At 38.1% G+C, this 15,662-nt stretch overlaps 1 protein-coding gene across 1 annotated transcript in view; it reads right to left on the reverse strand.

The window, feature by feature from the left end:
- Positions 1-999: 999 nt before the first annotated feature.
- Positions 1,000-15,662, reverse strand: part of cftr (CF transmembrane conductance regulator) — a 132,868-nt gene continuing 118,205 nt past the window's right edge. Inside the window, 5 exon segments of the mRNA XM_030135578.1 lie at positions 1,000-5,099; positions 7,201-7,306; positions 8,885-9,057; positions 9,212-9,301; positions 14,067-14,222. Of these exon segments, the coding sequence (XP_029991438.1) occupies positions 4,884-5,099; positions 7,201-7,306; positions 8,885-9,057; positions 9,212-9,301; positions 14,067-14,222 (741 nt within the window). The 3' untranslated portion in view covers positions 1,000-4,883.

Below are 15,662 nucleotides of genomic sequence, written 5' to 3' on the forward strand. Positions count from 1 at the left end.
TCATTCAAAGATAATGTGATTAGAAGCAAGGAAGACTGTAAATCTAAAAACAATATAAAATAACAAAAAATTGTCACTTTAAATATTGGTACTAGAATTAAACAATCAGTGCATCGTTAAGCAGTATTAGCGGATAGATCGATAACATAATATCCACTGAAATTACAAAATTTAACATGAAAGAGCAGCTTTACAGATCAAATTCATACCCACTCAGACTTTTTACAGTTGATTTGCAACAAAAACACAATTTTTTTTTTTTCAGAGAATATTCATATTTTTCTTAGTTTTTCTTCTGGAAATTTACCAATTTAGTGATTCAGGTGTTTGTTACTTTGTCTTGGACATTCACTCAAACAGTGATTTTGTTTCAAATAAAGTGTTATTTTGTTTTCAGTGTCAATGTTTTTAGGAGATGATATCTAGATGCACCAATATTTGCTGATACCAGCAGTGCCAGATATTTATCTGTCGAGTTATAATAAAGGTTTTATTAAAGGTTTTTCACTCATTTCTATATTTGGATCTGTGTTCATTCAAAGACAATGTGATGGAAGGACTGAAAGACTTTAAAACAGGCAGTATTTTTATATTTATTATGAAGATTTATTAGTTAAGGAGGATAAATAATGACAAAAACAGTATAAAGAACCAAAAAGTAACATCAGTATCAGCAAAGAATCCTGTAAATGGTGCATCTGTAATGATATCCTTGGATTTGTAAAAGCTAAAGATAAATGGTGAGGCGGATGTAAACATATTCAGAGTATATTCAGGGTTCAATTAATGCGGCTGAAATTCATAAAAATCAGTAAAGCTTTAGGCCACATCTGAATAGTGTTTATCATAAGAGTCAAAGAAAAATAGAATGGAAATGACCATTTCTTGTCACTTCATGCACTGGGTAACAGACATGAAAACACGCCAGTGTCTTTTATCAGCATTAAAATGGACTGAATCATTCTTCTAGATGAACATGAAATGCAGCAGAGTTTCTACTGATATGACAATCTGTGACACATCTACTCAGAAATATTTGTGGTGGATTTTAGTCCATATGAGCTTGTTTATGTAGAGAGGAGATGAGGCCCCACCATAAAGAATACTCTAGTAATGGTCTGAACAGCTCAGGAAGAAGACCAAAAATAGAACTCACTTCACACAGTCAGCCTGGACTAGAAAAACAACACAACCCACTGATTTCTCAAAATCCTATGTTTTACTGTAAATATCGTTGATTGAACAAATACATTTACATATTTTGTGGACGTTGCATCCCTTTTCCTGTGAGTAACACACACACACACACACACACACACACATATAAATCCCCATCACAGTAACACATCAGCTTTTCATTGTGGTACCTTGGATTTTGTACTCTACAAAACTATCTCTCAATAAGAAAGAATGAACACAGATTTCCCTGAACCAAAGAAAACCTAAAGACAAGTCAGAACATTTCCCAGTTTTGGAAAATGATTCAAGACTAAGGAAATATAAAAGGCTTGTTTTGCCTTTGTACAGGAGTGGTTTGCAAAAATAGACTGTTTTGAAAATACACTTTTTGATGAATTACTGGTCTCCTCCTGTAATTCATCTAATTACAGAGGCTGATATAAAAGTACATGAAAATAATATTATATTTCTACAAATACACTTAAGTTGTTTGGAAAAATAGAAGAAAGAATAAGTGTTGAATATGATTCAACCACTGGACTGTTTCCTCACTGTGAAAGCTCATGAGTACCTCAGGGAGTCTCTAAAGTGCATACAGAACCAAAATAAGGAACCGAGTCATTCCAATTAGTGGCGTCAGTCAGTGTTTACAACAGGGTCGGTTCAACTAGTATCACTTCGTACTGAAAAACTCCTACTGCTGTGATTCACCAACTGTTTTAATCCGAGCTGGCCGACTGAAACGGTGCAAACTGACGTCCCACAACCACAAAACTCCTTAACAAGCATGAAAAGCTGTAGGACCCAAAATCTGGGGAGGTTTGAAAACACAGCTTCTCATCTCAGTGAAAATCAGAAGAGTAAATATAATGATGGATGAACCTGATGCTGTTTTGTGCCATCTGATTGGTAATTGGTCATTACAGCTGTCAATCATATATTTAACCCTCCTACCTGTCTGAAAATGTCAGTAATTTGACAAAATCTGCACAACAGCACTACACAGTCCCCTTTCCTTTCAAACACTTGAAATTACAACACCTTGAAAGGTAATTTGTGCCCAATGACTATCACAAAATATAGCTTTAAGTGAGTAAATCATGTGACCACCATGCACTAGAGTGGTGATTAACAAACTCATAACTAAAGACCCAAGATATCAATTTTGTGTCTTTAAAACTTTAAAACAAAATTCATCTAACGTTGCCAAGATACATTCAATTATATGCTAGAGTGATGTGTCAAAAATCAATTACATCATTTGCAGATAGAAAGATAATGACAAAAAAAAGTTCTATGTTAAGTGTTTATGTCTTGGCAGCAACATGTTGACACAAACAAACATGCAGCAAACAGTTAAAATCCTAACAGATAACAAAACACATGACCAGCTGCTCACTTCTCCACTGCCTCTTTTTGTTTGAGGACATTTTCATTTTGTTCTTTTTTTTTTAATAAACATATCTATGTACACCATAATCCAGTCATCAGAGAAAAATCCATGTCCATAAACTGTAAATATGTCAGTTTATGGTCAGGGATTTTGCTAATGATTGAAAATCTAACAAAAACAGCTCTCAGATCCTTAAGTCTGAAAAATACAGCGCTAAAGGATTTAAATGAACACTAACCACTTTTCTCATTTCATGAGACAGAAGATGTCTTAACATCAGAGCCATTATCTTAAATAAATGGTGGAATATGGCGTCTTCCTCTGATTTATACAGCTAGATTTGATTGTTTCAGGTGCAGCTTCATTACATAAACCAACAGGCATAATAGTTTGTGACACTATTGTTTTCCAATCTCTCTGTTTTCCTGGAACACACGGATACACACAAACTGGAGTTTAGAAAATCTATGTTTTCACGACCTAAAATGGCATTTACTTGTGGACAAAAGGAACCAACAGAGAAAAATATCCATTTGGGAAATATCCGCATATAAGTGTGGATGGGGTATCAAATCCAGAATTTACTGTAGATTCATCTGACATCTGAGATTAACTTCAGGGGAGAAAAGTCACAAATACTGGGGATGTAACACGGTTTTTAAATAAATTAAAGAGTTTTTTAATGGTGTAAGTAGAATAAACTATAGTCTGCAGTGCTGTTAGTTTTCTGCTGACTTAAGACAAGCCAAACTATATTTGACTTCAGGGGTTGAATTTGTAGCAGTTTACTGCTGAGACAGAATGACAGAAGGAGCTCAGTAAACGTCAGACATTTAGATGCTTATATAGGTGGTTGTGGACAGAAATCTGTATTAGTTCAATGAAGCGACCCAGAACAATCTGAAAACAGCTGAAAATGGGATATTCATTACTCTTTAGGAAGATACCTGTACCTGCATTGTGAGATTTATCATTTCTCAGCAACTTTTATAACATATGATTTAAGGTTAGTTGTTGTACAGGCTGTTAGTGATGGTGTGATGAGGCCCCATGAATGTGTCAAATCTTTCTGGCCAACTCCTTCACCAAAAGCTTGGTCGGACAAAGCCTCGTTCAACAGCTCATTTGGGAATACTGACATCTGCTGGTATGTTACATGTGGGCAAGTGGATCTCTGTGTAACAATTCAAGTATTATGTCAAAATCTCCATTTGAGGTATTGTAAAGCCAGATGAAATAAATCTATCCAGATCATGGTATATCAATGAAGTAATATTGGTGATATATCAAAGTGTCAATAGATCATTTGTGGTATATCAATAAAGTATTGTGTATACAGTATGTGGCTGTATTTGTGGATAAACAGTTACAGAAAGTGCTTGTGTAACTGGGATATCTTTGAGATGGGGCAAAATGGGTGGACAATTGGGGGTGCATTATCATATTTTTATTCAGGAAAAAAAATTTAACAGCTTTGGGGCTCAGGCCATTCCTTCTTTTTCATATACCTTCCCCAGCCTTAGAAATAGAAAACATTCACTCACAGGGGATTGATGAAGCAAACTGAATCACATAACGAGGCAGTCATGTGATTTCAGCGAACCGGGCCTCATTTGTATTTTGTCACGTGATTCTCTGAAAAAGATACAGTCCTCATTTGGACACGCCCCTTTGCGCAATACCGGCCTTGAGTGTCAGATGTAACATTACTACAGATTGTAAGCATAAGACACGTTGTGTCTTTCCCTCATGTGTCAGTGACCCTTGCTGGAAATTCAGATATTACTGAAGCAAACCAGAACATGACAACATTTTTTGTTCTATTTATTCAAGTCTGAAGGTTTTATATTTGTGCAGATGGTTCCAACAGAACCATGAAGGAAGACAGAGAGGTAAGTTTTGACACTTTTGTGCTTGAGTTAAGTTCATTTTTTCTGAAATTCTTCTTTGTTAGATTAAATCACTATAAATGTCAGTTTTACCTTTGTCCCTGATTTAATCACCCAGGTGACTGGTTTCTACTGAAGTTTTTAGTTAAAACTGTACAATTACAGCTGGTGTTGATGTTTAAAGCTGGACTTTAGTAGTAGTAGCTGGACTTTTAGCTGTTGGTTCTTTTTTCTTGGTCCAAATTTGCATGTTACAAATACTCTTCAGTTTTTCAATATGATTAATGTGTGTTTTACTGAATTAAAGGTGTTTCAATTATGTGTTTCATGTCACTTGGATACAGAAAAGTGTTGTCTATTGTTGACTTTAACCAGACTCTTTCTTTATATGAAACCCGTCTGTGTGGGTGCAGGCATTATTGTTAGAGTCTTGTGTCGTGGACCTCGTCCTCTGTTTCCTCAGGCAGGGAAGAGATCTTGGTGGCCTGTGGTGGCACTCTCTTGCTAGAGTTGAGGCGGTGCAGGGTGGGGAACAGGCGCAGGCGGTCAGCTGGGCTCATGGCCTGTTTCAGGTGACTTGTCTCATTCAGAAGTTTCTGGATGGAGTCGTAGTTCTTCAAGGAGCTGCTCTCGATCATCTGGACCAAACGAGAAGCTGGTTACAGGTATGGATTACAACATTACAACATAAATTACAACAGTTTTAGTAGTTTTGTAGAATTAATATTAACATTTTATAATTATTAGTTTACATGAACATAAGTCCTTTCTTGTAACATGTAATCCATCTCAAGTCCAAACCAGGACAAACCCCAGGGCCTCTGCGTGTCATTAAGTCTACATCAGGACATATTGAAGACCTGATCCACCTCAAATTTTTTGAAGTGAAAGACAGTTTTCAGGATGTAGTGGTGTAGTAAAGACCACCTAAAGCAAAACAAAGTCAAGACCAACCCCAGACTAGATACACAAGGGTGTCAGAGTTGGAGAGTTTTTCTAGATATTACAGAATTATAGGACAAGAAATTTTACAACCCACTGCTGACAAATAAATCAGAAAAGCAAGGAAAATTTTATGATAAATTGCTCTAATCTCAAGTGCTACAACACTAGACTGTAGAATATGTGTAAAGAGGAAAATAAACCCATGTACTTCACAGCTCTTAGTCTTGTTTAGGATTTCATTTTCCTGCATTTATGCAACATTATGATCTCTTCATCTGGAGAGATGTCTGGTCGTGTCTGGTGTGTTTGGTCGTTCTACATCATCCACTGCACTGTGGCTTTGTTCAGGAACTAAAAGTGTTGTTCTCCCCTGTGTCACCTCAGGCTTACTTGTGGAGGATTTGTTGGGTTTTCTTTTTTTAAGGCTTTGACCTGAATTTGTGAAGTGCATTATGATTGGTGCTGTATAAATAAAACTCAATTGAATGTGGTGTGGTATTTGTTGCTTTGGTTGCCTAGTAGATGATTGTGTGATAGGGCTGTTCGGTGGTGGTACAAAAGGGGTTGTTTGTCAAATTGGCAGCCACGCTTCCGTCAGCCTGCCCCAGGGCATCTGTGGCTACACATGCAGTTTACCACAACCAGAGTGTGAATGTGAAAGAATAATGGATAATGACTGTAAAGCACTTTGGGTGCCTTGAAAAGCGGTGTAGAAATATAATCTGTTATTATTATTATCGTTATTATTAGGGCTGATGATGAGAGCCTGCAGACAGAACATGGACCAGATGATGAATCTGGCTTGTTCATTCTCTCTACTGTTCCTACAAGCAGCAATGGTGGTTCTCCTCAATTTTGTCCTTTTTCACTACACTTCATGTACATTATACACCACTGATATAAAGATATTTATACCTTTGTGCATAATTATCCTTTGTATTCACCTTTGTAAAAAAAAAAATCCTTCAGTTTATTCCACCAAAAATGATGTAACCTCAGTGTATATATAGTATAATGTGTTTAAGGGTGTTTTCACACAAGGTATCCAGATCAATGCCGTACCTGAATATGTTCACACTTCTCCCACAGATATTGTGTTTACAAGCTAGTCCTGTGGCCTGTGCCCAAGTATGAGTGGGTGCTACAGGGCCAAAACAGTAAGTGGTGGTGTGGATGGAATTCTGTTGCTATCCAACAAACGCAGAAGTCAGAAGAAGACATACCTTTACGTCATCAACCGAGCGACTGTTCTGTTTATTTGTCTACAATGGTGGCAAGACAGGCAATACTTTTCTATCGTTAGCCTGTTTGAGGCAAAGTGAAGAAGAGCGACCTTCGTTGTTCCTGATATATCACTAACTGGTTCGGTCGATAAGGCCGCATTCACATCCGAGGCTTTTTCAGGAGACAACTATGGTCTTGTGGTGATTAAGTCACTTTCGTTGTTGGAATGGTGAGCAAATCATGTCTGTTCTCCAACACGGACCGCTTTCACACTGCAACGTACCATACTGGAGTCCACACAGTCCAGGACTACCTACGCAGCTGGATTTGAGTACAGTACTCACGCACGGAACATTTGCATTCACATTAATATAATTAAGCGGACTTTGGGGTCCAATGTACTCGGATACGCAGTGTAAAACTGCCCTATAAGTTGAGGTTAAAAATCTGTAATGGAATCATTGGCAAAAACAGAGGCCATGTTAATCAAGTCAAAATGGAAGTTATATTCAACTACTTTAAGTAAATTCTTTCAAACTGGAAATGCAGTGTAGTGAATAAAATCCTTACCAGGAACGTCTGACATTCGAGCAACGGCTCCACTCGGTGTTCTGACAGGATGACGGTGCAGTCAGAGAACGACTGCTTCAGCGTTTTTCTCAGGACCTGCAATGTTCTGCTCATACAACATGACGCACACAGACACACACTAATCAGCATCAAAGGCCATCTCTCCCCACAAGCGAGCACATTGTGTTAGTGTTGCCTTCCCGTTCATTCCAACATGAAAGCAGAGGCCTCAGGTTAAACCGAGCTGCTCATTACAGGCTTCATTTAGCCTCCTCTGCACAGACACAAACACTGTACAGTGCTTCAGAGTCACTTTAACTGCCACAGATTGTCGCCACATGCAGTCATCCACGACTTCACACATGTAGATTCAGATGGTTTGAGCTGCATTGTGACCTCACTTTACAGCATCGTAGATAAAACACACAAACACACTCTGTTTCAACCTTAATTTAAAGGAACAGGATTTGTCCTGAACAGGGTGGAAAAAAGGCATTGCACTGTTTCAAAGGTAAATGAAAAATTAAAGGAAAACCCCACTAAAAGTGTGTTATGAGATGTCCCCCTTCATACCTCAATTCATCATTTCTACAAATCTGTGAATTCTCCAAATTGAAATCTGTAAACTTGGCTATTTTTCAAATAATGTCAAAGTTGACTTTTTTTTTAAATTGTAAAAGTTTCTAGGATTATGTCTGTATCTTAGACATCCAATGATTTTTAAAGCTTTATTTGAAAAATTAGGGTTAAATAATCAATCTGTAATGTAATGAACAGTATAAGGCTGAGATAGAGAATTAGACATCTGCACTGTATCTGTCCAGTGGAACTGTGCAGTTCTGTGGCACAGTGTTGATTATGTTGTTCCAGTGTGCAATGTTTGTTTATTGTTGTTGGTAATTTAGTTTTCTTCGTGCTTCTTATTTTTACCTCCGCCAAGGAGGTTATGTTTTTGCCAGGGTTTGTTTATCTGTTTGTTTGTTTGTCTGTCCGTTAAGTGTGGAACATAACTCAAAAACTTATGGACAGATTTGGATGAAATTTTCAGGGTTTGTTGGAAATGGGATAAGGAAGAAATGATTAAATTTTGGTGGTGATCGGGGGTGGGGGGGCCCACGGGGGGCGCCACTGATCAGCCTTGGCGGAGGTCTGCGCTCTCCGAGTGCTTCTAGTTATTATTGTTTTGTTGCTATTATCACTTTATTACTTTGTTGTAGTTATCATTAGTAGTTTTGCTGCTATCAAACTCTCTCTCTCTGAGTGTGTGTGTGTGTGTGTGAATATATATATATATATATATATATATATATATATATATATATATATATATAAATAATGTGCATATTATAATATATTTCTACTATTTCTAGTGTGCAATTGCCTTTGGTGTTGTGCTGCTTCTGGAACCTTAATTTCCCAAGGGATTAATCAAGTTCAATCTAATCTAATCTAATGTAATCTAATCTAATATAATAATTTTGTTGTGAATTTTATCAATAAACATGAAATGTTTTGTAATGGCAATGTTTGGCTGCTCTCCTGTAAGCCTAACCCTACATATAAGGCTTATAATGTAGGGCTATAATTTATAGAAAGAGATTAAAAATATTTCTATAAAAAATAAAGTTATCATTGCTTAGTTTGAGAAATGAATGTGCTTGCTATATTTATATTTGAGACTCACATGGGGTCGAGGTAGGCAGATGGTTCGTCCAGCAGCAAGATCCGGGCTTTACTGAGGATGGACCGAGCCAAGCACAGCAGCTGTTTGTGTCCATTACTCAACACGTAGCCTCCGTCCTCCAGCTGGAAGTCCAGTTTGTCAGGAAACTGTTCGATCACAGACTTCAAACTCACCTGAGGACACACAGGTTGGATTAGACACATTACAGAACCAGGTTCGGTAAGGTTCATGTGGAATCTTTATGTGTACGTTGATACTAAACTTCAACAAAGTCATTTCCATATGAATCAGTATGAACTCACAGTTACAGAGAACAAATGGCCTCACCTCCTCAGCCACTCTCCACAGCTCCTCATCGCTGTATCGTCCGTATGGATCCAGGTTCATCCGGAAAGTACCGGTCAGGATAAAGACTTTCTGTTAAAGAGCAGAAAAAGTGATGCAGATTACTATGCAAACAGCATAGTAACAAGAGAAGAAAACTCACATACTTGCATTACTGTAAAATTTTATGGCAGCGGAAATTAATAACACAGTTGAATTACAAACTTCTCTGGCATCTACAGTACTTCTTTCTGAACAGTGTTGTTAAGACAGTCTAAACCAAGTTGAGACCAAAACCAGGACAGGGTGATACCAAGGCAAGACTGAGACCAGACTAGACACACTAAATGGATATTGGAATGGTTTAAGCACTGAAATGATTCCTGTTTCCAGGAAAATATTTCCTCTTGAGCAGAAGAATGTGGGTTTCACTGTGTTGTGATGGTCTGCAGTGAGCCATCCTACATCATTGAAAGATCACTCTGATCATGCCGTGTAGGATTTAATCTCCTGTCAAAACTCCTGAGCCTATTTTAATAAACCTGGTTAAAGACAGAACATGGATGACAGCAGATTCTATTAAACACATGCTTAGATCCATAAACAGACACTTTTAATAGGGCTTGATTGAATTAGTGAATGTGGTGGAGGTATGTCCTTTATATTATAATAACTAAACACCACAGCAGGAGCAGCTCATTCTATTGAGCTCATTGTATTCTGTTCATCATCTGTAATAAACATGTTGTCTAACAGTAAACCTATATTTCACTCTGTGCTGATAAACTGCACCTGGAGCTCAGTGACTCGAGAACAAACAGGAACCAAACTGTTAAATAACCTGATAAATTCTGGAATTATACATCTCTTATTTGATTCTAACATCAGTTGTACATAACTACAATCTAAATTAGTGCTACTTTTACTTGCTTCATTTCAGGAAGCAGTAGTGTCATTTGCTGAATAATCAGATAACACAAGACACTTCTAGAGCTTTTAGTTCCATACAATTCATCTAAAGCACTACGCTCTCAACATGCAGGCTTACTAGTGGTCCCTAGAACCTCCAAAAGTAGGATGGGGGCTAGAGCCTTCAGCTATCAAGCTCCACTATTGCGGAACCACCTTCCTGTCTCAGTCTGGGAGGCAGACACCCTTTCTATGTTTACAAATAGGCTAAAAACTTTCCTTTTTGATGAATCCTATTGTTAGGGTAGCTCAGGCTGCTCTTAGTTCTGCTGCTATAGGCTTAGACTGCTGGGAGACTCATCATGATACACTGACCTCTTCTCTGCTCCTCCTCCTGTCTGATCTCTTCTCTGCTCCTCCTCTTCTCTGCCCTTCTCTCTCCTAATCTTCTCCTCTATGTACGCCCCAGCAAATACATGTTACTGACTTGACTTCTTCCCCGGAGTCTCTGTGCTTTATCGCCTCACAGGTTTTCCCTGGATCATCTCTGGACCTGCTGCCGTAGTCCTGCCTCTCTCCTGCCTTCATTGTCATCACTCACTTATCCAAATAGTTGTGAAAGTGTTTATTATATAGTTATATTGATGGTAGTGGGTTCTATCATATGTAGTAAAAGTTACAGTAATAGTATATCAACTGTTACAGTTTTTCCCAATTGCTAAAACACAGAAGCCAATTCTCTAAACCAAATGACCAGTCCTCTAAACACATTTAGTGAAAGTAGCCCCCGTTTGCCAAAACCATAAACACATTTCACATGAAGACACAATTCACAAAACACATCCTCCTTTTTTCATGAATCTAAACACATTTTGTCTTGCTAAAACACAAGTTGCAAAAACACTCTACTCAAATTCTCAAATTAAAGCTCATGTGATGCAAAATACTTGCCACAGTCAGCAAAATTTGAACACAATGAACACACCTGGCTTCATTCATTAAACCCAACGACTCAAAATTGAAGACACTTGTTGCAAATGATGTGATTACACCTATAAAAGCCAGTTCAGAGTGCACAGTTTACTGAAGGTTCAAACAAACACAATGGACAGAGGCAGAGGAAGAGGAGTGCAATGCAATGACGTGATGCCGCATAATATATATGTGTGGGATAAACACTGTAAATAAACAAGAAAAGCACTCGGAGAGCGCAGACCTCCACCAAGACAGATCTAACACCCCCCCATGTTTGTTTGTTAACAAGATAACTCAAAAAGTTATGGATGGATTTTCATGAAATTTTCAGGAAATGATGATACTGGCACAAGGAAGAAATGATTACATTTTGGTGGTGATCAGGGGTGGGGGGGTCCACAGGGGGGCCCCACTGATCGGCCTTGGTGGAGGTCTGCGCTGTCTTTTCTAGAAAAGCACTCGGAGAGCAAACAAATAAACAAACACGCATGCACGCACACAAAGCAAAGCGATCACAATTTTTACCTCCGCCTGTAGGTAAAAAGATCACACCCTGAACATTGTTTTCAATGAGTATTGTTGTGTGTACTGGATCCTCTATAGTGTTTGCATAGAGTTGTGATACAGTACAGTAGTGTACATAATGTATTTTCTGTAGATTTACATGCTGTTCATATGAAACACACATCTATGAAGGCCCAATACTTTACAGTGATATATTCTGAGAACAGATGCTGTAAGGTTTCTAAAAAAAAATGCTTTGGCAGTTGTGGAAAAAAAGAACATTCTCACACACTGAACATTGTGTTTTCAGTTGTTTTTTTGTAGTGTATAATGATGTGTATAGTGTTTAAATTTTTGCAGGTTTTGAGCAGCTGTTTTGGAGTGAAAGTTTGAATTTTGAAGAGAGAAGGTGTAGTTTTGTTTATGTAGCTTTAGAAAAGTGTGCTGTGTTTAGAGTTTTGGAAAAATGGAGGAAAATTTTGTGAAATGTGTTTTAGCAGTTGAGAAGAACTGTAATACTTGTACTTGCAGTAGTAGTACTAACAGTTATGGACATTTGTTCTAGTTACTGGTAATTTTATTAGCACCGGCTGATCTACTTTTTAACAGTTCAAGTTCAGTTTGCTGTGCATCCATTGCAGAGTCTCACCCCCCACCCCCACCCACGCCCAAGCTCTCTCTCTTTCTCTCTTTTTATCTTCCTTTACCCTTTCTCTTTACCCCCAACTGGTCAAGGCAGACAATCATCCTCCAGGAGGTAGGGTCTGCTCGAGCTTTCTGCCTGTTAAAAGGAAGTTTTTCATCACCACTGTCACCAGCCACACGTGTTTGCTCCTGGAGGATTCTGTAAATTGGCTTGAGAGTCTGGTTTCAACCAGCTCTACATGTAAAGTGTCATGAAATAACTTTTGTTATGATTTGGCACTATACAAATAAAATTTGACTGAATTTGATTGATTGATACAAAGATGCTTTTTGTAGAGCAAGGCAAACACTGGCTTCGTATTTGGTCTGAAAACATTATGAATGTCTTTGCACAAAATACAGCCATCTTCTTGTTTCTACGACGACTCCAAAACTTTGTCTGTCATTAATGTTTTCAGAACAAGTTGTTTTCTTTTTTTTGCCAGAGTTGCTTAACCAGAGTGTAGCTCAATGCTCACAAAAAAAAACAACAACATTTTAACAGATCACACTGTAACCTTCAGGTGGATAATGAAGATGAGGATGATGACAGAACAGAGGAAGAATGAGAGACAGACTGGAAACAGAGAGGACATTCAGGTCTTCAGGAGCTGCAGAGTGGACAAAGCCTGGACATGAAACTCCAGGTTCATCTCACGGAGTTGATCAGATCTCCTTCAGTTCCAGGAAGGAAACAAGAAATAAAGCAACCACAAATCATCGTCACCACTTGACCAATCAGTTATGTCTTGTGTTACGTAAGTGCAAGTGATTTTAGCAGATGCATGTCGGATGCATATGAAAAATATGTACATAGTGTGCAAAGACTTTAAGAGCTGAAGAAACACTAATCAGGTGACCTTGGCTAAAGGCTTCACATTCCTTGCTTGTGACCTGGAAATCAGTCAACCCAGAAAGCCAACTTTTTGCATGTCTCTGTTGCTACGACTGAGGATATACAGGTGTCTCCTTTTCAGATATTATTTCGGGCAACTGAACCCGTGATGTGTATATGAGATGTGACATTATTCAAACCAGAGGCAGGAGTTAAATGTAAAAGTTCTCCTCATGTGAAGACTGTATTGGTGTTATTTATTTATTAGCTATTTAGCCGACCTTTATTTAACCAGGTAAGTAAATTGAGAACCAATTCTCATTTATTCTCATCATGACCTGGCCAAGAGGCAGCATAAAAACAGGGCAAACAAAAAACAAAAAGGGATACATCCACGACAAACATTATTAAACCATTCATAACAGTTACATGTATAAATTTAAATGGCTTAAAACAGATGCAACAGTCACAATATATTGTCATCACTAATTTTTTAAAAGAAGAGAGTGGAATGAATGAACTTAGTTTTAGTGTCTGGGAGAGAGGAACTAGATAGACAATAGTATCATCAGCATACAGATTGATGTAAGAGTTACCAGTGGCATGAGTTAAATTGTTGATCTAAAAGCTATTTAAAATTATGCTTAATGGCAGAATTCAACAAGAGCTACTCCACACCAGTGACTGACTGGCTGACTGACTGTCAGACAGACAGACAGGAAAACGGGAAGTTTGTAGCGAGTTCGTAGAAAATCTTGCACAAATTATCCACTTGGCTACGACCTTAGGAACGGTCTCGATTTTTATAAGACTGCCTTGAGAAGGTCGTACAAGATGGTCCATAAATCATTCGCCCGGTGTTCATAGCCATTCATAACGACATTTGCGACTGAGCCTTAAGAGGAGAAGTCAGTGAGGTACAAACTGGGAAATAGAAGCGGTCATTCATACCTGAGGAACAACTCCGAAGGCCTTCCTCCAAGTGTGCAGGGACACAGAGCTCCAGGAGACACCATCAATGGATATTTCTCCATCAGTGGAGGCTAGACGCAGCAGAGCCGACAGCAGGGTGCTCTTCCCTGATCCAGTCCGGCCAAGCAGACCCACCTGGACAGACAGAAACCACCACACACATGCTTTAGTCTTCAGACGACAACACAGATACCTACTCAAAAGAGATATAGATTCCATGTGCACTACTTTTTTTTGTATAGTTTAACTTGCTGGGTGGCTGTGTGATACAATGATAAAGAAGAGAAAATTATTATGCATAATTATGTACGTATTTCATTGTGTAATTAGCTTTTTTACCTCATGAGGATTAAACTGAGACATACATTTTATATGTATTTATTTTAGTTCATTAATGTTCTAATTACCTTACTTGTATATTACTATTATATACATTTTTACTTTATACATTTTGTATCCTCTTTAATGGAAAAAATAAGTAAAACAGGAGAAATAATAAAATATGATTAAGTTCATTGTAATTCTATTGTAATTTAAAAGCTTAGAGCAGGGGACATATTTTTATTTTATGTGGGCTGTGGATGGTTCAAAACTAAAACAAAGAAAAAAATTTGCAGTTTTCATTATTCACAGGTTATTATGATAGTAATTTACTGGTCTGACCCATTTTAGATTCAATTGACCTTAAATGATTTTAACATCCTTGATTGTTAATATCTTCAGGGTAATTTTTGCATTTCACAAATTCATCCCACAGGCCGGATTGGACCCTTTGGTGGGCCAGTTTTGGCCCCCGGGCCACATTTTTGACACCTGTGCCCTATAGCATTAATGGAAGTTGAATATAAACATGGACATTGTGCATCTTTTGGTACTTGTCTCTATCATTCATTTCTGAGATATGGCAAAAGTGTAATTTCTTTGGGACCTCAAGGAAATTGAATAAGCTGTATTCCATTAACTCACAATTCCATGAAAAAAACATTTACAACACACACTTGCCATTTGGAATGCCTCTGAGGGGTCCCCTCCTGGAAGAACCACATCAGACACCTGAGTACTTGATTGCAGGTGAAGTGTGGATACCATTATAATCGTATCATTTTTGCTTATCGCAGATCCTAGTCCATATACGGACTTTGACTGTCCACATGTCAAAGTGTCCTTGGGCAAAACACTGAACCCTAAATTGCTCTCAGTAGGGCCTTTCAGCGCCTTGCATGGCACCAGCCGCTACTGGTGTATGTGTGTGTGTGAATGGGTGAATGTGAGGCTTTGAAGGTGAAGAAAAGCGCTGTATAAGTGCAGTTCATTTACCATTTGATTTCCTTGTTGCTGCTGATTCTGAGCTATTATTGTTTTGCAATAGCTTATCCAAATAGTGCCATATAGTGACAAAGTACTGAAAAGCACTACAGGATACAATAAAGACAATATGAACTGACACAAATATGGGACAAATTCTCTTTTACGTACTGAAAAGTACTCGGGTATGGTGTCCACCAACTAGAGACTATACTTGGACAAACTATTAACAAAAGCACCCGAAACTTTGGTGTGGCTGTGGCTCAGGAG

The sequence above is a fragment of the Sphaeramia orbicularis genome, chromosome 6, assembly GCF_902148855.1.
Source record: "Sphaeramia orbicularis chromosome 6, fSphaOr1.1, whole genome shotgun sequence".
NCBI lineage: Eukaryota > Metazoa > Chordata > Actinopteri > Kurtiformes > Apogonidae > Sphaeramia > Sphaeramia orbicularis.